We start from the raw sequence: 26,609 nt of genomic DNA on the forward strand, positions 1-26,609 counted from the left end.
GCCCAAGACTGCCCATTTTCATTGTCATTATTATACCCTGAAATGTCATAGGGCACACATTTGAGCATCTCCATTATTCCCCTACTAAATTTCACATGCCCAGAGGCAGGGCACCTACTTGCTAACTCATGGCACACCATAAGTAATTTTTAGCAGTTTTCATATTATAGTCCAGACAGAAATCAGAACAATTGAGTTAAAAGAAATCAAACTGAGGACATGAAGCCACATGCTGATGCCCTAAATAAAAGGGAAATGCAAAGTCTGTGATCCTCAGTCACAGCAGCCTCAAGTTATGAATTCCATGTTTTCACATGATAAGTTACCTCCACTGCATTAATATGATGAGTCCAGATACAGGGGCAGTCAAAACAGAAGCCACAGCTCAATCTTGCTACACTCTGAGGCAAATGATCTTGCAACACTTTATAACAGTGGGATAGAAATGTTTACCAGGGCCACCAAGCCTTCTATTTACCTTCTGGCTCCAGCTGTCACTGAGCCACATTCTCTCTGAGTGGGGGTGGGGAGGGGTGAAGGGGGAGGGGGAGAGGGTGGAAACCAGGAACCCAAGATAAGGTGCAAGAGGCTCTTGAGCTAGGAAAGTTGTTTGGCCGAGTGTCTGTGTCCTTTGTCACACTCCCTGTGCTGATGCCTCTTCCCCCGAGGCCCAGGACTGTTTCAGAAGCACAGCATGATATCAGAAGCGCTCATGTTATCTCTCTGCTCTTCTGAACTGACTTCCCCTCTGGGTCTCAGCTTCCTCTGGAAGAAGAGTAACCGAATCTCTTGCAGGTCTTCCCCATCAACAGCATGCTCCGCTTCTATTCTGGGCTGCAGGCTAAAATTCTCAAGACCTCCGACTGTCTCATGTCTGCTTCTACAAATATCTATGAGTCAGTTTTCTTGGCTTTCTGCTAGAGCATGCATCCCTGTTCTCTAGACTTGGGTAACCCTCCAGTAGTGGTTGCTTACCATCATGAAAATAGCCTTAATTCCAGAAGTTACAAGGAGGGAAGAAAGTCATTCCAGGTCCCCAGTAGATCTCTGTGTCTGACTTTGCTTGAAAGAGCCTGTGTTCTACACACTGAAAAAATCCAAGAGGCTGCGGGGCTGCCAGGCTACAGGACGGTTTCTCTGCTGGCCCTTATTACTTAAGTCCCGACAGCTCATTAATATTCATTTTTCAACTTCGCCAATATGGTTCATAAACAATCTTCTCTTCACCAGTCATCCCAGAGCTGTGTGTTGAGATGTCTAAAGGCCTACAGGTCTAGACTCTTACAGTACTAGAAACCACACCAAGTTAGAACACTAGAGTTTTTGCAGTTACCCACTGAAGAAATCTCTTCCATTAGACCTTCTAAATCTATTATATCTTCTTTCTATTAAATCCCAACAAGAGAGGTATAAATAGGTTCTAACTTATAACATTAAAACTAGGCAGGCAGAAAGGAAGGCTACTACTGTACACAAAGTAGACCACTTCATAAAAAAGATGCAAAGCGTGCAGACGCATACAGCGGAGCAGGGCTGCACACAGGGCAAACAGTAGATGGGGCTCCATATCCCCGAGGGTCCCACTCTAATATAGACATTTGACATTTGTGATGTTCGAACTCACCAAGGAAAGCTTAGTGTATTTGACTTCAGAAAATAGTTATTCACATAAAATACTCTTTCTTTGAAAGGAAGCGCTCTACCCTAATAGAAAAGGATTTTCAGGATTACCGTTAGAAAACCTTCAGCGATCTGGAGCCCCCCACCAACCACAATAGCACAGCAGCTGGGCAGACCAAGGAGGGGCAGCTCGGCTGTGGAAAGAAAAGCACATTCTACAGCCAGTCTGAGGGAGATGCTACTATCTGCAGCGAGAGAACAAATCGCAAGGCCATGAGCTCATCCTCTGTTTACACTTCAGTTCCCATCACTGCTGATTAATCGTCCTTGTGTTCTGTTGCCAGGGCAAATTGCTTTCCTTCTTATTTTAAATAAATAAACCATTAGTTTCAGAACAGAAGTGTCAAATGTCAAGAGATTCTGCCTTCCTACGCTCCGGAACATTACAATGGACTCATTAGACACTCAAGACAGGCAGCCTTGGAGAACTTCCTTTCAGTGACAGAAACCATTCCCCGTAGGGTCTTCTCCTGTAGGTTGGTTGAAACATCAGTGCAGATGTTAATAAACAGAAATCGAAGCTTAAAGGAATCAAGTGAGCTGTATGCTGCCCTGGTGTAAGTAAGGGAGTAAGTTAAGTGTGCATAGTCAAATAACATCGCCAATCAGCCGTTTCCCAAGCCAGACATTGAAAGTCAGCTTTAGGCAAGCAATAGATTATCTCTGCTGTTATCCACATTTTCACAGGGTCCCTGGCCTTTCCAAAGTAAGGAATGCTTGTATCAAGAAGGGAAATATTGCTACAGATTTCAACATGTGTACACGCACGCAACTTTTGGATGTCTCCAAAAAGCAGTTTCCGAATGTTTCAGGACTACCTATTAAATACAGTTATGAGTACATGACTTCTCGCTCAAAACATTTTAATGTCTTCCACTCGCAGCACTGATGTCACCAAAGGTCAACCACAACAGGCTGCAGTGTCCTTTCAAACACAGTCTCCTCCTGCAATTCTCGCCGACTCCCTGGCTCCTCGGAGTCCTCATAACGTGTCTTGAAGTTTTCGTTCTTGTTAGCCAATATTTACTGGATACATAAGTATGTGCCGTTCTAGTCCGTGGGCTGGGGGAATGGCTAATAAAACAGAACACTCTTAACGTCCTGTAGCTTGTGCTGCGTTGGGGACCCTCCAAGTCCTGACTGCTTCTGTGAATCCTCTCCTCGCCCTGCTCCAGCCTCACTTCTGTCTGCTCGCCTCAACAGCACCATCCCACGGAGCTTGGCTCATCTTTCATCACCCCGTCTCCTCGCGCTTTGTTCAGTGGCTGGCACACCCTGGATGCTCTGAGAACGACCTATTGTGGCTAGTGTTTCCTTTTCCTGAAAGCGCGGTTAGGTTCCTGCTGCATATAGCATCCTTTCCAAGTGGTCCTTGGAGTTTTCAGTGAAGAAGTCACTCGGAAGGCAGTGAGGATGCTCATACAGAGTGCCTGCTGAGGGACTCCAACAGAAGGAACGGAACCGATCACGTGACCACATTTCCTTACACCAGTCTCATGCCGCCTGAAGATCCAGTGGTTCCTAGCTCCCTCTGTCTGAGTTTCCAGCGCTGCCTCATCTGCTTGTGGCAGCCCTGTCCTCTGTCTTCTTGGAGATCCAGTGAGAGGCTGACTTGGGAAGGCACTCATTTTATCCCTTTTCACTTTGACCCCAAAGGTAGAAACAGAAGACCAGGTGCTGGCAACCTTCTGTGGCAGGGAAACCACCGATACGGAGCAGACCCCCGGCCAGGAAGTGGTGCTGTCTCCTGGTTCCTTCATGTCAGTCACTTTCCGGTCAGATTTCTCCAATGAGGAACGATTCACGGGCTTTGATGCCCACTACATGGCTGTGGGTAAGTCGCCTCACCGGCAGGTCTCCCCTTGTCTCTAGAGGTGAAACTGCCTTGACTGTTCTCTCCTTGACTGAAACACCCACCCTGTGGATTCTGCCTGCAATGATTTCCTGCTCTTTTGCATCGCCGATTGACTTGCCTAGCTAGCTACCACTCAGCCAACAATTAATCTTTTTTGATATATTCCAAAGTAATGGCAGACATCATTATATTGCTTTGCTTCCTAGTTCAACACCAATTAATAATGTTTTGTTGTGTTGTAGATATACATAAAATGTATAAATCTCAATAAGATAAAAGTTGTTTCAACCCTTTCGAGAGCATGTGTTTCCCTGTTTATCGTGAATATATCTAGACACAGAATCACTGGTTTGAGGACAACTGAGTTTATTCTTACAGGAAACTGACAGATTTTTCTCCAAAGAATCATGTAATTTGTCTATCGGTGTATGACATTTATGGTGGCTCCATGTCCTCATTAGCATTAAGTGTTGCCAATCATTTTCCCTCGTTCTTATTTACTGTGGCGAATATGTGCTGCTTAAATTGTAAATTTGATGACTAATAACGTTGAGTATAATTTTTATATACTTATCCCCCATGTATAGGCGAAATGAATGTTCAAACATCTAGGGCAGGACTCAATCTACATCAGGGATGGAGGGGATAGGGGTGTGATGGTGAGCCAAGCTCTAAGAGCTCCCCCAAGGATTTTCTGTCTCAATTTCATCATGCATAGAATAAGGGTGGTGGTGCAGTACGGTAATGATGAATTATCATAACCAAGACGTGGTAATCAGCTCTCCCAAGACTCAGATTGCCGAGGTTCAAACCTAGCTCTCTGTGTTCTGCTTGCCTCATTTGATGAAGGGAGGCAATGGCACCCAGGGCTTTACACAGGATCAAATGATAGAAAAGTGTGACCCTCCCCAAACAATGAGTGACCTTGAGTGTTTTATAAACACGGATTAACCATCACACATGTGGCTGCTGATGAGAGGTTCTGCTTGCCCCTCAGATGTGGATGAGTGCAAGGAGCGGGAAGATGAAGAGCTGTCCTGTGACCACTACTGCCACAACTACATCGGCAGCTACTACTGCTCCTGCCGCTTTGGCTACATCCTCCACACGGACAACAGGACCTGCCGAGGTAGGGCCTGGGGAGAATTCCATGCTGTGTCATTTTTATGTGGCATGTTCCAACAAGATCAGGTGAGATCTTAGTATAAAAGGTTAAAATAAACCACTCAGGGCCGGGGAGATGGCTCACAAGGTAAAGACATTGCTGGACAAGCATGAAAATTTACCTCCGCCCTCATGCAGAAGCTGGTCCTATTGATGCATGTCTCTGGGAGACAGAGACAAGTAGACTCTTGTCTCTGTCTCCCAGAGATTGGGGGGCTTGCTGGCCCCCCAATCTAACAGAGATGAAACAGTGAGCTAGCTCTAGGTTCAGTGAGAGACCCTCTCTCAAACTTAGGTAGAGAACAAGAGAGGAAGACAAGTGACATGTAACTCTGGTCCCTGTATCACACGCACAGAGAGAGAGAGAGACAGAGAGAGACACACACAAAAAACACTTTAAAAAAGAAGTCAAAGATGCACACACATACCATATAGGTAGCTGTTACACCTATGATCACATTAGGAGCCTGAGATCCACTGTCAGAGGAGCATATGACAAGCTCTGAAGCTGAGCTGTCCTTTCTGGGCAGAAAATCTGTTCCACTCATTTCTGTCTCCTCTCCTACTGCAAGTAACCAACCTGTGCCTGTTATGAGAAACATGGGCTTTTCCAGCCCGTTCTCTCTGAGCCATAAACCCGGGCAAAGGTTCCTTTCTCTTCTTTGTTTCAGCAGCCCCTCTGTCCCTAGCATCAAGGATTATGCTCAGGTTGGGGCTGAGATGTCCACCTGGGAGCATTCCTCAGGCCAGCTGTGTAACAGCCACATGTAAATGCTGTTTGTCATGCTTACATGAAGGAAGCATGCGACAGACTAATCAGACCTGAGCTGGCCCATAGAAATGACAGATGCTTCCCTTGACAGAGGCGAAGGGCGAAGGAGCATCATTCAACACAGGGAGAACAGACCCCAAAACCACTCAGGTGTGGTAGAACTTAGGACGTTTAAGGGAATTGCCCATGGGTTGAGTATGACCCTGGGTAAGGTCTGCACTTGTGAGCCACCTTGGAGAGGGCTCACAGGAGGAAGCCAAGGCTACAGACCAGAGTTCTTTACCTCCTCCTTCAATTCTTGCTGAATAAAGCCAAACGCCTTCTCTATAAGCCTCTCATCATAAAGTACTACCTTCAAAAGGGAATTTTCACAAGGAGAATTATGAAAGCTCAGGGTCAAGGTTCCCCCCCCCCCTTTTTAATCCTGACCCCAAGATCCTTTTAAAAAAAAAGAAAGAAAGAAATAAAATTCTACAGATAAGCCATCTATGCTTATGAACCACATATCTGAGCACAGAGAGTAAGGAGAGAGAGATTTCCCAAGAAGCATTTCTAACCCTCAGGAGGGTGATACCTCCCCAGGCAAATGCTTGGGGTAGAAAGTAAAAACAGATGGAGAAGATTCAAGCAGCGGCCTCGGTTCTGCAGTTCAGTTCTTGTTGGAACTTTACATTAGTCATGCTTGCCCTTCTGGGCTACTGTTTCTTCATTTGCAAAATGACCTGAATGCACAAAGGCTTACAAAGCACAGACACACCAGGCCTGGGAGAGGCCCGCCCAAAGGACCAAGGTTCAGAAGCCTAGAGTGGGCTAAGTCATGGTCAGGTTCCCAGGATTTTGGAGAGCAGGAAAAAGAACAGAATCCTATAGTTTAGAAAACTCAATTAAGTACAGGCAAAGAGTCAGTAAAAGAATGTAAGAGTGACATCAGAGAGGATGGAACTATGCAATCAATCAGAGAAAAGCAGGGGCTGGGCATTGAGGGTGTGAGGGCAGGGGGAGGCAGGAGGGTGGAGGGTAGTGGGGACTGGGAAGGACTTTTCTTAGATGAGGGCGAAGAGTGACTTTGAGCAGAAATCTGAAAGAAGTGTGGGCAAAGGAGGAAGGAAGACCCAAAGAGGTCCAGACACAGCATCTGACCCCTTCATCTCAAAGCTGTTCTTTCTCAGAGTGGCTGCCATGGTTCCCATGGCAAAGGCCATCATCCAGTGTAAAGCCATCTGAAGAGAGACTTAGAAAGTCTGTGATTGAGTCTTCACTGCAGATTTTCCCACAGGTGATGGTGAGCGAACCATAACCTTCTGCAGAGTTTCAGGGTCTCAGTAAAATGGGGGTTCCCTATTTGCCTGCCTTTTGGGAACACTGAAAAGATTACACAGTGGCAGAGTAGCAAGGTGTGTGTGTGTGTGTGTGTGTGTGTGTGTGTGTGTGTGTGTACGTGTACTTGTACCTGTGTCAATAGTGTGCTATTTTCTCTGTTATGTTTCCCACAGTGGAATGCAGCGGCAATCTCTTTACCCAGAGGACAGGCACGATCACCAGCCCCGATTACCCCAACCCTTACCCCAAGAGCTCTGAATGTTCCTATACCATTGACCTGGAGGAGGGCTTCATGGTTAGCCTGCAGTTTGAGGACATTTTCGACATTGAAGATCATCCTGAGGTGCCCTGTCCCTACGACTACATTAAGGTAATTGTGCAATAGCTGTTTGTCCCAAGGAGTGCATCTTGGCTCCATTGGAAAAAAATCAGAATTCCAGACTTTTGGCTTTTCAGCTTCTCTTAGGTCTGGAAGCTTAGCCACCAGCTTTTTAGAATGTCATTGTTTAAAATGATATCTTGGTTTCATTAGATGCAGATTGGGATCTCTTCAGATTTTAAAAACAGGCTCCCTAGCCAGTAGGGTAGTATGAGGTAGAGCATCACAAAGTCAAATTCTATAGTTTAGGAATGTCCCCTGACTATGGAGTGTACCCTGTGCAGGTACATGGTGAAAAGGACTCATGCTTGGATTAATGAGCTATAGTTGCCATCTTGAACCTCTTAATACATCCTAAGAAGGTGCTCACATTTTCTGGGTTGTACTAAATCCCACACAATATGCAGGTGTTTTTGTTTAAGTTGTGAGAAAATTATAAAGTCAACAATGAGGGAGAAAAGTTTAAGGCCAATGACTACGACATTTGAGGTTTCATTCTAATTGTATCAGTCAAATACAAGATAAACTAAATTTGAGTTTTGGCTGGGATAGTAGGAATAAACAGTTCTCAGATGTGCAGGGAGTAAAATCAGAAGTTTATAGAGCATCTAGAAGTACCTAGAAATTTCTAGGTAAAGTGTTTGAGTGAAGCTGAATAATGGCCTTTGATTTCAGAGGAGATGCTGAACCAAGAGAAATAAAGGTGCCACTGACGGTGTAGACAGATGCTCATCTAAGCCATGTGAATTCTGAGCTGTTCAAGAGAACAAGAGATGGGAACTAGAACCCACAAGTTCTCAGAGCTAGGCAGAGGGAACAGGACCATCCACGAGGTCAAAATGGGAGCTTTCAGCAGGGGCAGAAGCAGAGAAGCCCAGGAACCCCTGTGAGAAAGCACAAGAACTTGATATCTGGCTTTGTTCCTAGTGAATCAGAAGCTAAGAGGCATCATGGTTGCAGCTGACTTAGCAGGAAACACAGACATGCATGTTTTTCTGTGGATAAGGTGCTCCCAATACAACAGCATGCAGTGACTCTTATCACATGCTTTGGTAGACCAGAAATCCCAAATAGGCTCTGTTGGCTTTCCACTTAGGGCCTCATAGGATTGAAATCAAGATATCAGTTTGATGGGACTCTTATCTTGAGGCTCTGGGGAAAAAAACAAAAACAACAGCAAAAAAAAGAAAGAAAGAAAGAAAGAAAGAAAGAAAGAAAGAAAGAAAGAAAGAAAGAAAAACCCACCACATTCAAGGTCATTTGACCTGGTGGCAGAATTTTATTCCTGGCCTTTTCAGGATTCAAGTGTCATATTGGTACTAGAAACTGCTCTCACTTTCTTCTGTATTGCTCCCTAAGGAGTCCCTCTTGTTAGTCTTGTGAAAGTCAAAGGCCTTTTTATAGTAGAGGAAACTACAAGACTAGTAAAGGGACATCCAACAGTATGGGAACAGATCCTCAGCTATACATCTGACAGAGGATTGATGTCTAAAATATTCAAAGAACTCAAAAAACTAAACACAAAAAAGACACAACCCAACTTTAAAAAAATGCACCAGAATAGAGAACTCTCAAAGGAAGAAATACAAGTGATTAAAACAAAAAAAATTCCAAGTGTTCAATACCTCAGCCATTTGAGAAAAGCAAAATAAAGTTACTTTGAAATTTTTATCCTGCCAGAGTCAGAACGGTTAAAGATCCAGAAAACAAATGACAGCAATTGCTGTAAGGTTGTGATGAAAGAGGAACCCATATACATTAGTGGAAGCATAAGCTGATACAGTCACTGCTAAAAAAAATAAAACAGAGTAGAGCAGTGGTTCTCAACCTGTGAATCAAGACCTCATTGGAGGTTGAACAGCCCTTTCACAGGAGTCAACTAAGAGCACCAGAAAACTGAAACATGCATTCCTAACATCAGCAAAATTACAGATATAAAATAGAAACAACAACAGAAAAAAAAAGAAAACAAACCCATGAGGAACTGTATTAAAGGATTTCAACAGTAAGAAGGTTGAGGACCACTGATCTAGAGGCTCCTCAAGAACTAGAAGCAGAGTTACTAAATGATTCGGCCATATCACTCATTGGTATCTGTTCAAAGGATTCTGTATCCTACTATACAGATAACTGGTCATCCATGTTCTTTACTGCTCTACTCACAATAGCTAGGACATAGAAAAGGACTGCTACTCTATTCACAGTAGCTAGAAGGACATGGTTTCCTAAATGTCTATCAACTGATGAGTGGACACTGAAAACGCTGGACATATTTACAGGGAAATTCTATTCGGTGATAAAGGAGGATGGATTATTAGATTTTTCAGGTACATAGAGGCCATGACAGAGGGAGAAGTAGGGTTTTAAGGAAGGTCAGATAGCAGAGGACAGGTAGAATGGGAATGAAAGAGATTTTGGAGGGAAAGGTTTAAGTGGGTATTGGGTTAGGAAGGTAAGGCAAAGGAGGGCTAAGGACATGCGCCAGCTAATCTTATGTCAACTTGACACAAGCTAGAGGCATCTGCAAGTATGGAACCCCAACTGAGAAAATGCCTCCAATAAGATTGAGCTGTAAGCAAGCCTGTTGAGCATTCTCCTAATTAGTGGTTGATGGGGAAGGGCTCAGCCTATTGTGAATGGGGTCAACCACCGGCTAACAGCCCTTGGTCCTATCAGAAAGTAGCCCGAACAAGCCATCGGGAACAAGCCAATAAGCAGTATTTCTCCATGGCCTCTGATCAGCTCCAGCCTCCAGTTTCTGCCCTGCTTGAGTTCTAGTCCTGACTTTCTCCAGTGATGGACAGTGATATGAAAGTATAAGCCAAATAAATCTTTTCCTCTCCAGTTTAGGGCTGGTTTGTTATAATAACAGTAGATACCCCGAAGACAGGAGGAATAACAAACACTAAAGATGTTTGAAAGAGCCACAAGGAAATGCATTCTTTTAGAGCTTTCACTTTGATTGTTTTATACACAAGAGTTTAAATGGAGCTACCCAAATGGGGGAATAATGCTCCTCCCAGAAGCCATAGTTATCAAACAAAACACCTAGTGGTAGGTATAGAACACAACCCTTCAAGTTGTTAGAGATCCCACAGAGTCCTGATAAAGGAAACAAGCTTTTGTCATTTCCTCTTTGCCACCCATCAGAGCTAAATGGTAAGACTCTGTTGCTGAAGACACCCTACACTTGACTCACAGAGCATAGGAAAATAAAGCAGGTTCTGACCTAGTAGTTTCTTTTTATCTAGCTTTCCTGGTACCACAGCGGCTGCTGAGGGAGAACAGTCACCAACAGGCACACCAAGGAGTGAGCCTTGGGATCTATAATAGAATTCTTGCAAGATATGCCCTTGGGTACAATAGTGGCATAACTGTTATGGGGTAACCTAGCCCTCGACCCCCAGCATGATCCTTGGGGGTAGGGAGTAAGAGGTGAAGGAATCAATGACGCAGATCCCGGGAGCCAGGTAAGAAGCAGAAGCAGACATTTTTAAATGAAATATTGATGGGCACCTAATGAAGGGAAGGTCATAGACCTCAGGAGAGAACCCACTGCTATCATTTTGTTAAATGATGTTAACCTGCCTTCTAATCACTGACCTCTACACCCATAGACTAATGAAGCTCTCAACCTGTATCAGAGGAGCTTCGTTTTACAGTGTGCTGTGACCAATACACAGACTCGAATCCGGTCGGACTGCAGAAAATGAGGGACTGTACTCAGCCCTAAATGGCCATCTATATCACACCCCTCCTCCAAGAGTTCAAGAAACCCTGCAGAAAAGGAGATGGAAGGGCTGTGAGTACAGAGGTCTGGAAGGACTCCTACCAAACAGTGTCTCTGAAGCTGTACTTGCCTCCAGAAGAATTGTTCAGTATCAGGCCAGTCAAAAGCTCCGCATAGGTGAGGGAGGGAATTCCAGTCCCAGCTGAGGAGCTTTGGCAGGTGAAGGCTAGATACAATGATAAAATGTTCTTTACAGAAGTGGCTCAATAGCTTACCGACAACCAGAAAATGGCCCTACAGCAATGCACAGATTGAAGGCTCTAGAGTGACTCAGTAGATTATGGAAAGGGGACATCAATCATGTTGGGAGATGTAGTGGGTCTGGCAGGGTCAAAGGGAATGTGTCAGGCAATTCCACATTATATGTATGTCAAATTCTCCACAAATGAAAAACCCTCAGTATTTCAAATCCCCTCTAGTCACGAAAAGATGCTTTGGGAAGAGGACTTGTGGACTGTTTTAGATTACTACACATTGAGTTCTAGGAGCTCAGCATGGGATCGAGGTCCTGAGTGTCTTGAAGTTTCATGTCCTCTGTCCCCAGCAAAATGGTGTCACCCAGGATTATAGACGCTATCAAATGTTAAAAATAGAGTCTCCTGCTCAGAGACAGAAGGAAAAAGGTTAAGTTGGGCATTCTGAATCACTCAATGGTGATCATCTATCCTCCATTACAATCACCCTCTGACCTCTGCCCTGTGCGTCTGCAGTTTTCCCAACCGGTGCTCTGGCTCCTGCCTCATCCATTTTCCCAGAGCACAGAGGGTTATAGCTAGGGAACCAGACCAGACTATACATGGAATTAAGCTAAATTTCTTAACAACGTAAGACCCTTGTCATTCTGTCCAGCCTCATGGCATGCCACTCCCCCTGTTCCTGCCACACTGGCTTCCCCTGGTCCTTATGCCTACCACAATGTTCCCACCACTGGCTCTGCTTTTTATGTGTTCTGGGTTTTGCCTCCCCAGAAAGTGGTCTTTTTCTTCTCATCCTATGTGTCAGACCTAATGCTAATGCTACTTTATATATGGCCTTCCCTATCAGCTAAAGTTGTTAGTTACTATGAGTCTATTACACAAAGGCCGACATCTATAGGTTACAGTTTATATGTGTGTATATGGATTATATACACTTCAATGCTAGAACTGTAAAATGTGGCACATGCTCCTACTATATACATTTGCTTATAATTATTTTGTTTATTTACTGCCAGTCACCCCAGTAAGCTATAAACTCTTTGGGAGTGTGACCCTCTTCTGTTTTGTGTACTTTTCAGGACCACTGAGAGAATGCTTATCTTTAATCACAGCATTATTAATTTGCTTTGTTAACTCCAAAGGTCACTGAGATTGTGGCAAAAATGGCCAAAAATGCCATTTGGTAACTGGAAAGTCTACAAGAAACAAGACTGAATTCTATGGGTTCAAATCAAGACTTCCAGAAAATTCTGGAACTAATTTGCCTGAAGCAGGACCGAGCACCACTCAGATGTGACTTTTCTCTCCCTACATATATGTTGCCTCTTTTAGATTAAAGCTGGTTCAAAAGTATGGGGACCCTTCTGTGGAGAGAAATTCCCAGAGCCAATCAGCACCCAGAGTCACAGCGTCCAGATACTATTCCGCAGCGACAACTCAGGAGAGAATCGAGGCTGGAGGCTCTCCTATAGGGCAGCAGGTAACCTCACCCCCTTCCCAGGCCACACTGAGCCACTATGCTATGTGCTTACATACAAGGAGGGTTGTTGAGGAATGTAGTCTTAGCTAGAGGCCCACTCCTCTGGGAACCTTGTGGAACTTTGCCTGAGAACCTGGGAGCCAGGATACATCTTCTGGATGAGTTTCCCGTGTATAAATGGGGAGTGGGCACCAAAGAGATTGAACTTCTACTCAAGATGGGCTATGCTTCATCACGTAGAGACTGAAAACAGATTGTGGTTCCCTTTTTCCCTCACATGGAGATTCATTAGGTTCAGGAGCCCTCCCAACCCTGACTGTTTTCCAAGTATAGGATTGGAATTTGTGGGCCGGAGGTTCTGGGGCTCTGGAGACTTCATTGTAGAGATCTGTCTCTATGCTGGCCCCTGGTATTGCACAGCCGTTCCAAGGGCCCCATGGCAGCTAGTCCTGACACAAACCCAGAGGAAGTTATGCGACTCAATCACTCTGTAATAACTCAAGGAAAAGAAAGGTAGACCCCAACCGGAAGTGACCAATCATCTTTATAGGACCAGGAGGCCTGGCTCTGCCTGCGTTGTCACGCCCAGGGAGGGCACCCTGGGGAGAAGTGTGACAATATTAACGAAGAAAGTTTGTCCCTTATGAAGTGTCAGGGACAAGCCTTGTGAAGACACACAGAAGCATCCCACCTTAGTCCCTGGTGCCTTGGGAAGAACACAAGACTGAGGTCATCCTGAGTAGCCAGTGAGTGAAATGGCAGGGCACAAGCTTCAGCTGACTAGGAAGGCCTGGCTCATTAAACCGGGATAGGGCTATTCATGAATACAGGCCTGGGGACGAGTCTCTGTTGCCGTGGGGACAATGGCCAGTCTCTGAGGGTCCACGACACCATTTGGTTACCTCCTTAACTTTACCAATGAAAAGATGGAAGGCCATGTTTAAAACCTGACCTGCCCATGCTTTCAAAACTCCTCCAGACACCCAGCCATGTGCTTTCCTCCTCATTTCAGGCCTTGATTCCTCCATGCAGGCCCATTGCTGTCCTTTCCTTTTGCTTTTCTTACCTGCTGTCTTTTTCACTTGCTTCCTGCCAGGAAACGAGTGCCCAAAGCTACAGCCTCCCGAGTATGGGAAAATTGAGCCCTCACAGGCCGTGTACTCCTTCAAGGACCAAGTGCTCATCAGCTGTGACACCGGCTACAAAGTGCTAAAGGTGCAGAAGGTGGCCTGGGAAGGGGAGTGAGTGGGCGGAGAACCTCTCCCAGCTGAGGGTTTCCTGACATCCTCTTAAGCTCCCCCAAGGACTCCAGAAATTCAAAATTGCTGCATTCTGGTCACCTCTCACCTCAAAGCACGACGCAAAAGTTGTTTATCAGAGCAGGAGTTGTCCTGATTTTTTAAAATAGGGTTTCGTGTGGCTCAATAGTTAGGGATTACAACCTTAACAAAGCTCCTCAGAAGGGAAGGGGGATGCTGCTGAAAAAGAAGCGGGTTTAAATGTGGCAGACTGGCACCGGTCTTGTTCCCTTCAAAGTGGCAGTCCACCTAGCCACCCTTCAGAGTAAGAAAGCAAAGCTTCCACTTGTAGGCACTTGGGGCTGGCAGTGGTGGGTATTGTTACGTTCCTCAGGTGAACCCAATGCACAGACAAGATAGAGGCCCATGGCTCTGCAGGGACTGTCCTCAGGAAGGGGCCTGATCAACATGAGCAGCAGCAGCAGCATTAACTGGGAGCTTGTTAGAACTATAAGTCCTTGGGCAGTTCAGAAGTACTGAGCAGCCTGGCTCCACTAGCCCTCTCTAGGTGATGCTGACCACTCGCTCTGGTTGGAGAGCCACTGTTCCAAAACTAGAGTCAAGACTATAGTTTTTTCCTCTAGAGACAATCGCCCATGCCTAGAGTGTAAATGGGGGTAACAATGCTACATGGGACACATTTGTGGGCAAGTTTGCCTTTGACTCATGGGGTAATTCCCAGTTGAAGACAGCCAAGTTTGACGTTTGAGTTATCTTTGTTAACCCACTCCCCCCTTCTTCCCACACCTTTCTGGCTTCTCTTCAGGATAATGAGGTGATGGACACGTTCCAAATTGAGTGTCTGAAGGATGGTGCCTGGAGTAACAAGATCCCCACCTGTAAAAGTAAGAAAACCAAATGGATTGATTACAATGATGCATTTCTTCAGGGCGGGCTTGGAGCACTGAGCATCAGGGGTTAAAGAGCTTTGACAGAGCTCTCTAAGAGGGGTGGGCAGAAATCAATAACTGTGTAATATAAGAAATATAAGAGCCCATTTCAGAAACAAGATTTTGGAATCTCACATACACACACACACACACACACAAACACACACACACACACAACACACACACTTTCAGACAGGTTACAAATGTGGCAAAGGATTATAAGTATATCTCTATGTCTGAAATAAGCTTGAACTCAGAAATTGCTACTTTGGCACTCATACCCAGAGCCCAGTGCTCTTGAATGTCTTCACACCAATCATTCACCTCTTAGGTCTTGTGAGTCAGCTGATGACTTAGGGTTGTGTGGGGAGGGTTGTGGGTTCAGCACAGAGAACCCCACTAGCTATGGAAAGCTTGCCTTGTGTGCCCATAACATGTTGCATGACCATGGAAAAGACCTTTTATTGTGACTGTAAAATAGAGAGAGTTTAGAGTAACATTAATTCTAGAACATGTGCTAATGGTTCTAGAGAAGAACAATTCACATAAATAAGCTACTGGGTCTTGTTAAATATAGATAGATGGTGGATGGATGGATGGATGGATGGATGGATGGATGGATGGATGGATGGATGGATGGACGGATAGACAGACGGACAGATGGACAGATTGATGAACAGACAGATAGATTTCTAGCTACTACTCCATCACTCTCATACTTATAAATGTAAAACCTTTAAAGATCATGAGTGTACTGGCAAAACCAGGGAGGAAAGGAGGACTCTGACTTGCTTTAGAGTAGAGAATGAGAAGTTAAGATATTATAGTCTCACACACACACACACCCATGACCATTTTATGACTTTGGGCTCTGTCCCCTTTCTTTTCTCATAAATAGCTGCCACACAGCTTTCAGCCAGATCCTTCCCCACTGTGTCCAAGGAATCCTGGTAGGAGGGCTCCCTGGAGGCAAACCCTGGGCAGACTTACAATCAGAACAGGCTTGTGTTCTTCATATGGTGATGGGCTGTGGTCAGGGCCCTGTGAGGGGAAAACACTATCATTTTATAGCTTCGGTAATAAGCTCAGCACTTACTGGATGCCAGTATAGAGTTCTGTAGAGAATTCAGATGTAGAAGACGAGGTCCAAGCCTGAGGACCTCCTATGCTCCTGCAGTAGGTGGTCCAGTGTGCAGTATGCCTGGGCTCTAGCAAGGTCTGTGCAGGATAAACGAGGGTCATTCTGAAGAAGATCAACAGAGGTTTTCAGTGTTCAGGACCAAAACAGACTCTGTAGTTGGGAAGTTGTGGCTTTAAATGTAGATTCTAGCGGTAGGTAGTTTGCTCATATTCTTTTGGCTTCATCCTCCCTTGTCAAGATGGTAGTGAAAACAGACTGGGTTCCTATACCCAGCATATATACAAGTGTGGTAAGTGCTTAGTTATACTCTGCCCATTCCTGTCAGTGGGTGGGGATTGGTATCTCTCTCTTATATTTTTGGGAAGCAGAACGTGCTATTAATACTTTTTCCTGGTAAAAACACATGGGTTATTATAATGGGCACCTTGACAGAGAAAGTCACTACATCAGATAGTATTTTTAAAATAATAATTTATTTTATTTTATGTGCATTGGTATGAGTGTATCAGATCTCCTGGAACTGGAGTAATAGACAATTGTGAGCTGCCATGTGTGTGCTGGGAACTGAACCATGATACCCTGAAAGAACAGCCAGTATTCTAAACTGCTAGTCCATTTCTCTAGCCCCCAGATAGTATTATTTTATGTGACCTATACCAGACAGTCACAGAACATGTTAGCATTTTATTCTGAAAATTTAACCCAACTCATTTACATTAAACTATATTAGGGCTGCTCCAGCTCTTGTTAACACACAGCATCTTTGAGTGTCTGTGGGTACCTTGTACTCTGCTAGGTCCTAGGAAAGACAAATTGTGTCCTTGGGAATGTGAAAGGAGGGGTTGGAGACAGAGAGTATGCAGGGTGTGACTCTGCAGCAGGGAGACTGGGGAGGTGATTGCATGCTTCCCAGAATGCACAGGGCCCTCGGTCCAGTCCCCAGCATTGAATGTGATGGCACACATGGTAGCACACACGTGTAACCCCAGCACTTCAGAGATACGAGTGTGGAGAAGAGAAGATTAGAAATGTAAGGCATCTTCAGCTATATAGGGAGTTCAAAGCCAGCCTAGGCCATGTAACATCCTGTCTCCAAAAGAAGGGAAAGGAGGGAGGGAGAGAGGGAGGAAGGTAGGGAGAGAGGGAGGGAGGAAAAAAGAGAAAGACACACTAAGAGAGACAAAGAGACAGAGAGAGGGAGAAAGGGAGGGGAAAAGAGAGAGAAGAGAAAGAAAAATGATAAAAATGTAAAGATGAACAGGAAGTGGGAATTATGGGAATCTTGGCCCTGTCACCACAAAGTGGTGACAAGTCTTGCTATACTCTGAATGCCATCTGTCAAATAAGCATTTGGACTGGATGATGCAAAGCTCCCAGCCAGGGGCAGAATTTTATCTTCCTCAGGAGCCAGGATGTAAGACTGTGTGAATTCTCAGAATGATACAAATTCAGTCATCCCAAACTGTCCTTCACACCAACTGCCTAAACTGCATTCTTCATTGGTTCTGGTGGAATGGTTTCTGTGTTGCCTGCACAAACTGTTTCTGCTTTGCTCGCTAATTTTTCTTTCTCTTTCTTTTCTCTTTCTTTCCTTCCCTCTCCCTCTCTCTGCTCTCCTCCTTTTGTCTCCTGACTCTCCTTTGCCTTCACCATGGTGACAGAAAGCGAGATCGATCTGGAGAACGGGCTGGACTCGGAGCAAGTGACAGAGTGAATGGTTGACAGTGGCAGGAGCCACACAGTTCATCTAAGAATGGATGACTTACAGAGAACCCAGTCCCTTACAGAGCTGCCCCCTGCCCCACCCACCGACACTCCATTGTCCACCTCAGTGTGGCTTAGAATGGATGCTGAGCTAGGCAGCAGAACCTCATCAGCACAAAGAGCTGCCTACCCGAGAACAAATTCTCTCCTGACGAGTTACTCACCACTCACACTTACTCGAAAAAGCAATGAAAAGACAATGGGTGATTATTTTCATCTCTAAGTGAACTGTACTCATCTCAGAGAAAAATATGTCTTTGGGTCGAAAAACACAAATTTAATATACAGTCATGTGACCTAAAACAACATGGGCTGTGGCCACTGGTTTACTCCATACTCCAAGTTTAAATGGGGCAGGGTGCCAAGTACTTAGTGACTTTCAAATTTCTGGCTTCTGCTACTGTCTTCACAACCATGGGTTTATAAAATGAATAATAATGCAGAGTGTGGATGTTGGTGCATCTGGATGTTTTTTTATTCCGAAAGTGTATGTCTCATTCACACTTTTTGGGATTAAGTTCTGCTATCAGAGGTTCTTTACTACTGGGGCTTACAAATTTTGTTTTTTAAAACCCACTATTAAAAACCTTAAAGAAATGAGCATCACATCTGGAAGCAGTGGTCCTCAGGTTATGGTCATGGCTATAGAAATGAGCATCACATCTGGAAGCAGTGGTCCTAAGGTTGTGGTCATAGCTATAGAAATGAGCATCACATCTGGAAGCAGTGGTCCTCAGGTTGTGGTCATGGCTATAGAAATAAGCATCACATCTGGAAGCAGTGGTCCTCAGGTTATGGTCATGGCTATAACTAGGTCATTAACAATGGTGAGGAAAGGGATGGAGAGCAGCCGTGTGCATGCTGGTATCTGAAGGGCAATGTCTGTCTGAGTTCACACACAAGAGGGGGGCTTACCTCTTAGTCAGTGACCACCCAATTTGGTGATCAGGTGGTCATTTGATGAGGGCAGAATCCCATGAGTGTGGGTGGGGAGCAGTCTGGAGACTGAGGTGCTGCCTTGAGGTAAAGATGCCCTTGACAGAGGAAATGAGATGGACACCAAAGACAAATGTCATCTGGGCAAATGTTCGTTTGCCAGCTCACAAGTACTCATAATCATTTTGCTGAAGGTGATAAAGGAACATAGCTTAAGGAGAAGATTTGATATGTGTCCAAACAATTGTAAAAACAAACAACATAAGGTATACGTGACCTAAGAGATGTGAGTGAAGATTACAAAGACACAAGAACACAACCTACCCAATTAGCAGTGTTAACAAATGTTTTAGGAAGAAGCAGTGTTTGCTCAAGGCCTACTGAGGTGGTATATGGATACAAAGTGCCCAGATATCAGGGGTGGTCTGGGCAATGCCTATAAGAGAGAAGTGGCATGCGGGAGTGTGATGTCATTGGCGTACAGGTAACTTGGGGGAAAGAGAATGAGGCCAGGATGGTCATGGGGCCTCATCCTCGACTACCAGAGTCAGATGCTTATGTGTGGCTCTCTAAGAAACCCTTTATTTGCTAAACAGTGTGTTTAGAGCTTGGGCCAAAAAAAAAAAAAAAAAAAAAAAGAAAAGCATTGGAAGAAAGAAATAGCCAGAGACAAAAGATATGGGGCAAAACAGCTCATAGTAGAGAGTGGTGAATCATGCAGGCTGCAGGAAGAGAGAAGAGCCTTCTGACTCCAGGGTATAGGAGAGGCCCAAGACAAACATACAACAAGTAATAATATACTCTTACTTAGTCAACTGTGGACAGTTTCTGACACATAATGATTTGGTCACCTAAGACATCTCTTGGGAAAGTTGTCTCCTCTCAAAGAGACATGGTTTTCTCCTCATCATTCTGCACTGGGAAGAAGGATGCTCCTTCCACACTGACTACAACCAAGCTGATATGGGCTTTTGTCTTCTGTTTGTCACCCACTGTCTCTGGCAGCCATATCAGTGGGCAGAGTGACTTATCTGGGGTGGCAGGAAACCATACCCTCCACTTAAAGAATATCTTCTACTACCATCAACCATTCAAAGTCAGGGCCACTCAGTTCTTCCACTAGGGACAGGGAAGTTGGCTCATGAGGATTACTGAGGCCAAGGAACTTCCAGAAGACTGGGGATAGGGGCAATAGTAACGCCAGTGTCCTGTTTAGGGTATTTCCTGAAGGTAAAACAAACATCTGCTTCTGGTCTCATCAGGAGAGTACATTTAAATCTACTTACTGTTTCAAATAGCAACTACTATCTTTTATTATTCTGATCTTAACTGTCATGGTAGGGCGAGGATTACAGTTAGAATTAGGATTAGTCTTAGAATTATGGTTAGGTATAAGTGTTAGGGTTGGTTTAGTTTACTTCAAAAACTACAAGAGCATCTATATTTAAGTTAAGTGAGTTGTTTAAGGAACCTGAACAAGAAAAAAATACTTTGCGTAAGAAATACTTACATGATCTTCCTTCCTTCACCCACCCCCACTTCTTTCGATCTGGAAGGTTCTGAAAGTAGACAAATTGTAAGTTAGATAATAGTCAATTCTGCAAGGTGAGTGTGAAGTCCTAGGTTAAAGATCCAAATGTCTGACTAGATCTTAGAGGTTAACCACACCCTGCATTTCTCAAGGGGAGTTAGTAAAATTCAGGGGGAGGCAGAGATTTTGGAAATTTTACCAGAACTATGGAAATATTGATTACTAATATCCATGTTAGCCATGAAATGTTTACTATTTAACTGGAAAACACATACAAAACAAAACAACCTAGGAACAGCCAGTACCATTTACTGAAAGAACATCAAAATCAAGGTCAGGTCTAGTTCCCACACTAACAATAATTCACCATGTAACTCTAGACCAGTAGTCTCCACTCTGGGTTTATCTGTAATATAAAGAGCAAATCTCCATGCTCAGCTTTGGTGTCTTTTCCAATGGTGGAATTTCATATCTCCCCAATTCTAGCATCAACTATAATGAGTAAGATTAGGGTTTCCTTAAATGCCAGCATCATTCCTTAAGAGATACAAAAATCAATAGATTGGGTCCTGGGTTTCTGATACAGCAGCCATGAAAGATCCACTGACTGAGCTCATGCTGGACTCCGTCTATGCTAGCAACTCACCTGAGACATGGCTACACAAGCAAGTGTCCTAAACTCTGTCCTGAGGGCAAGGCTACCTTACTCATGTCCTATACTAAGATTACAGCCATCTCCAGTATCCAGTCACTATCAGAGGAGAAAAGGAGCAGGCAAAGACCAGAAATCTCTCCACCCCTGACTCTCCTTGCATTCTGTGGACAGATGAGTTTCCTATAGGAAGGCAGTGGGGTGGGGGTGAGGCTGTACTCAAGTAGAAACTGGGGATTCTTTGGTTTTGTTATTTTAGTACTAAGCGCCAATGTGAGCTTATTAAATGTTCTCATTCAGCCTGTGGTTGAGACTGGAAAAAATGGAAGGTTATTTGGTTCAGGTCAGCCAGAATTTTCTCATTGAGCCTTGGGCTTCATGCCTGGACCACAGAACCAGAGGAGATTGCAAAACAAACTGGAAGTTAAAGAAAGAAGCTGTAGTGGGGGAGAAACTTTGGTCTCCATAAATCTCGACAGGCTCACCCCTGCCCTGAAATGACACCAGGGCAGGTAACTCAACCATATTGTAGGAATATAATGGAGTGATGCCCAAAATGGAAAATCCAGCTTTATAAATGCATACTGTACCGTTGCAGGGGCGCCAGTTGAATAGACAGTATTATTCCTCTCTGGAGTTGTGCATAGTATGTAATAAACACTACATATAGGGAAGACCGATCTCTCGGTGACCCTGAGAGGAAGAACAAAAATGAGCTAAGGGCTCTCACTTCTCTCTCAGTTGTAGACTGTGGAGTCCCAGCAGGACTGAAGCATGGGTTGGTGACCTTCTCCACAAGAAACAACCTCACCACATACAAATCAGAGATAAGGTACTCCTGCCAGCAGCCCTACTACAAGATGCTTCACAATACCACAGGTAAGCTCTCTCTTTTAATGGAACTCATTCTGACTGGGCCTCGGAGCTGGGGCCTGAAGCAGCTCTCGGAGGAGTCTGCCTGTAAGTGTGCAAAGCCTTATAATACAAAGTGTTCTCCTGTGAGGTGTATCATTTGGTCCCTATAGGCTCAAGTTAATAGGTCCATTTCTATACATTAAATAGTCCCGAGACCAAAGCAAAAATGCTTCTCCTTTTAACTTGAAAAAATTCTAGTAAATGTGGCGTCTGTTGGACCATGAATGATACACACATCACAGAACCAAAAGAAGAACCGAGGCTCTAGAAAATTCTGAATCCCTCCCAAAATAAATCTCTTCATGTGACTGAGGTAGAGCTAGGGTTTCCAGAAAATGGCCGCTATGACTGACCCCACCATTTTCTGTTTCCTCTTCTGGTTAGCCAGACAAATGCACCAAGAAGAGCTGTAGGGCTTTTTTCAGGGGCATATTCTCATGTCTCACACAGAAGTCAGATGGACTGAGAGAATGAAGAACAGATGACAAGTCTCAGCAGGAAATCCAAAATGCCCCAGACCAAGACCCAAATACAGCCATAGCTCTTCGAAATTTCTGGATGAGTTTTCTGGCTTCCCCTGGGGTCAGGTGGTATCATGTAGGGCCCAGATTAAAATGTTAGGAACAACCAGTCTGTTGGTCACAGTGAAAGTGGGAGAGATAATAAGAGGAAAGTTCATTAGAAATGTACCCCACCTTGTCTGCAAGTGAGGCCTTATGCCCTCAAACTGTCAATACTCCCCAAAACATTCATAGTCTCCATCAGAAAAGCAACCTAGCAGAAAGCCTACCCTCTGCACATACACATCAGGAAAAGTCCTGTAGTTTCTCTGTATCTCCAAATCTCATTGTAAAACAAGAGAGAATGCTATAGCTCGAAGGGCTATCCTCAGGCCCATGTTGGGCAACAGACATGAATGTGGTTTATTACAGAGTTTAAAGAAAGGAGAGAAAGGCATGCACAGAGCCTTATGAACAGAAGTTCTATGACCCATGAGTAGGAGACACCTGCCAGGGCCTGGAAATGTAGCAATGGGTACGGACTACCCTCAGGCAAGCAAAGTCAGAGTTAGAGGACCTATGGAGCCATGCTAAAGAGTGCAGTATTTCTGGGGACAGTAATTCATAGCTGAAGAGAAAGACTTTTCAGGTTGCAGAGATGAACAGCTCAGAGAACACGATGGCAGAGAGGCCCTGAAAAAGCTGTAACGGTCATGTTAGAGTGCTCCAGGAAATCATTTTCTTTCCCCTCTCCTACCTTTTCACTCAGGTGTCTATACGTGTTCTGCTCATGGGACGTGGACAAACGAACTACTCAAGAGAAGCCTGCCCACCTGCCTTCCAGGTACCTCACCCACCAAGTCCTTTGTCTCACGGTCTCCCATCCAAGGTCTGTTAATGTGAAGCTAAGGAAATGTCTTGCTTTTTGAATGATGTCATCAGAAGGTGAAAGGTCAAAAAGGTCTAGCCTGGCCTCTTCTCGACCTAACCAGTGTCTTAAATCTGGCATACTTCACACTTTGAAATCCCAAAAGCCCTTCCTCCCTCATTTCTTTGCTGTTCAACAATAATCCTTTCCACGAAGTTGGAAATCCAAAACACTTTGTGTACGCATCTGAGCTTGTGCCAGGGAAGTCAAGAAAATTGACACCCTGTCCTTAGGCACAAACCAAGTCCCAAAGAAGAGGTCAATGTAAGGCTGATAACTATAATGAGCTATTGGGCCCAAAAATGTTATATTCATAAATAATTCTGGTTCTTCCTCCTCTGTGTTTCATCCACTGTCTCCACTTGAAGGTGAAAAGAAGGTTTTTGTGGTAGCAGAAGGTGTTTGAATGCATGTAGATGTTGAGGAATTTGCTTTGACATTAAAAGTGTAGACGGTTTGGCTTTACACTTACAATACATCCACGCACAATTTGAGAATCACAGCCCAAGATGACTCCCCAAAGGGCTAAACAAAACTCACAGACATTAACTTCAACATGTACAGTGCTGTAATGCAGGCATTTCAAGTTTCTAAAAATCAAGCAGTTAAATGGCACAGCACTAAAGACAGTAGCAAAGGAACATCGAGATGATATTGTTCTTCCTGAGGTTCATCTGACCCTCTCCTTGGACATCAGCTTTGGGTCCCGCGGCCTTGACATTTTTCTGAATGATAATATTGGGCAAGCCGAGAGGCCATATTGTATGGACAGGACATGTTAGCAGCCTTTAGTATTATTCACTTAGTAGGTCACACATTCAATTGCGAGGCTGAGGAGTTTCCTGGGATTGATCCTCATGACGTGGAGAGGAGAACAGTGAGTCAGCTCCATCACAAGTGCACTGGGCCTCCTAGAAAGGGGAAGCTGAGGCATATGCTTGTGCAGGAATGGAGCGGGGAACACCAGAAAGTGGATGGCAAGGTGGGACAAGGACGATGCAATGCCATTCACATCTAACAATTTCACTCACCTCAGCTGGGGCCACAAGCATATTCGAGGACTCAAAGTGGGGAGGACTTTAAAAAGGCACAGAAGAGTGGATCTGTGGCAAGCTGGAAGTTCAGATGTCCAAATGCCTAAAAGATTATGTGCCCAAGAAATCTAAGCTCCACCCCCAGCCCGGCAAACCGAAATGCAATGAGAGGTGGAGAACATGTGCCAGGAGAGCAGTTGAGAGCCTGGGTCTCAGGCCCAAGGTGGTGTCTCCAGTAAGCATGGCGTTATCTGCGCCTGGGATTCCATACCTCAGAAGTGAGTGAGAAAGACCAAGAAGCAGCTCACATTTTGTGCTTCCTCCTGGTCATCGGCCTCGCTTGGAAAGACCAGCTTGGTGACACTGAGTCAGGACATATTTTTAACATGCAGAGTTGGGCAGAACCGTCATGTAACACTAAACCACACTAGAACTTTCCGAATGCATTCCTTCAGAACGCCTGAGTAGCAAGCTAGAAGGGACAAACCCATTTCATTCAGCACCGCAATGTCTATCCTATTGGGGTGGAGAGTCGTAAGCTGACAGGACTCATCACTTGATTTTATTGATTGAAAGCTAAGGATCAGAGTGATGTGGTAAAAAAAAAAATTTTTTTTTTGGCAAGGGTGAACCACAAGATAATTAGAGACATTGCTGTCTAATGCACAGTGCTGCACTTTCCTTGGTAGGTCATATTTTATTTCAACTGAAGGTATACAGAATCCCGGAACATAACTTTTGTGTTTCAAGGGACCTACTTCTTTAGGTACCCACCTTTTTAAAAAGAAAAAAATCTTAATCTAGCTTCAGCATAGCCAAAGCTTTGAAGATTCTAAAAACATTCTCTGTCCAAAAGATTACTGGCAGGAGAGTAGCAGAAAACAACATGGAAGATTCCACGCATGGAATCTGAGGCCATCCTCACCAACAGCTGTACTTCAGTGATACATACCTGGAGTCACACCCACTTGGAAGCTGAAGCAAAATCAAGAGAGGAGGGAAGGTCAGCTGGGATACAGGAGGATACAGTCTTGGTGAACCTCCCCAAAGACCTGTGGCATCATTTTGACCTCTTGATAAAAGAATCAAAGATAAATCAGAAGTAGAACATTGTAATCGGCAAATGAAGCTAGTTCAGAGAAGTTAGATGCTTTTCTTTTCTTAATGTAATGACTCTGAGTAAGTGAATTTTGTTCTCTGAAACTTTGTTTCTCCATACATAAATTTGCTGTCCTCTAACTTTCTCTGGGCTCTGGCCTTCTGTGACCTCAGGATGTACTGACACCTCAGTTGGGAAGAAATATCATTCATTGCTGGACATGATCTTTGTTGTGATATGGCCTGAGTCACCTAGTTGTCCCTCATCGGATTATGGCCTTTGTCTGCTAGATGAGTTTTTGTGTAGAGCATGTCACGGGCCTGCCTTGAAATGTCACCTCTTTGTCTGCTCTTTATAATAATGAGAGACTGGCACTCAGCATCAAGGACCAGATCCAAAAGTTAGAAGGTCTGTTTATGTGTGGCTTGGAGTAAATGACAGGATGACCCAGGAACATGGAAGAAGCAGTTGGCAGTGGGAAGAAGAGCATCAGAAAAGCATTAGCCTGATGTGACCCTCCAGAAGTCACAAGGAAAACCCAAATGCCTCTTGGTCTCTAAAGAATTGTTCTAAGTGCTCAGAGCCAAAGAGGATAGCCTGAACATGACAACAGGAGGTGCAAACTCACACTGACTTCAAACACCCTTCTCAGGGAAGGCCCATATGAGGCTGTTCATAGCCAGTAAGGGGTTGCGACTGAAGACCCTCCGCTCATAAGCCAGAGGGGTTTGGCGTGGGAGCCTGGTGACACGTGACACGTGCATGCTCAGGGTGTGGCTCGGATGAGCGAAGTTTTCTCTCCTAAAGGTACTAAAGGGCCTCTGGGCGCAATGATGGGTGATCCTGAGCAAGGCTCACGCATCATTGCCTGTGGATTATGCCACCTTTTCTGTGCCCTGGGGACACTGAGCCGTAATGCACGGACTCCAGTGAGTTTTTTAGGCCAGAGAAAGGATAAGGAGTTTGGGAAACAAATGAAGCATCTATCTCATGGCATAGTTTAAGCTCTGCTACCTAACAGCCATGTTTTGAGCTAACTCTAGATAATGGCAGCTGTGTATAAGCTGTGGACACATCAAAGAGAGAAATCATTCAAGAAACTTGAAATTTGCAGATCATCTCTCAGAAGTTGAAATCCAGAAATAGGAACTCTGACTCAGTTCGTTCATCTTTTAGGCTCTCTCAGTTCCTCTGTGGACATTTAAAGAAAACAGGTAGTTCTCTGAAAGCATCTGTAGGGTACATGGCTTCTGAGAGATAAGATATGTTTCTGAAGAAGAAAGG

General features: G+C 44.6%; 1 protein-coding gene across 3 annotated transcripts in view; it reads left to right on the top strand.

The window, feature by feature from the left end:
- MASP1 (MBL associated serine protease 1) overlaps positions 1-26,609 on the top strand; it is a gene marked incomplete at its 3' end in the record, with an annotated part of 68,221 nt that overhangs the window by 23,251 nt on the left and 18,361 nt on the right. For 2 of the 3 annotated variants that reach the window (XM_080919092.1, XM_080919091.1), the window contains exons 3-10: positions 3,337-3,514; positions 4,533-4,664; positions 6,965-7,161; positions 12,490-12,637; positions 13,734-13,852; positions 14,702-14,780; positions 21,591-21,728; positions 23,034-23,108. In XM_080919092.1, coding sequence (XP_080775218.1) covers positions 3,337-3,514; positions 4,533-4,664; positions 6,965-7,161; positions 12,490-12,637; positions 13,734-13,852; positions 14,702-14,780; positions 21,591-21,728; positions 23,034-23,108 — 1,066 coding nt within the window. Of the gene's footprint in view, positions 1-3,336; positions 3,515-4,532; positions 4,665-6,964; positions 7,162-12,489; positions 12,638-13,733; positions 13,853-14,701; positions 14,781-17,627; positions 18,185-21,590; positions 21,729-23,033; positions 23,109-26,609 lie in introns of those variants that run through there. The other variant, XM_080919093.1, reaches the window with a different exon arrangement.

This window comes from Micromys minutus (assembly GCF_963924665.1).
Source record: "Micromys minutus genome assembly, chromosome: 7".
Classification (NCBI taxonomy): Eukaryota; Metazoa; Chordata; class Mammalia; order Rodentia; family Muridae; genus Micromys; species Micromys minutus.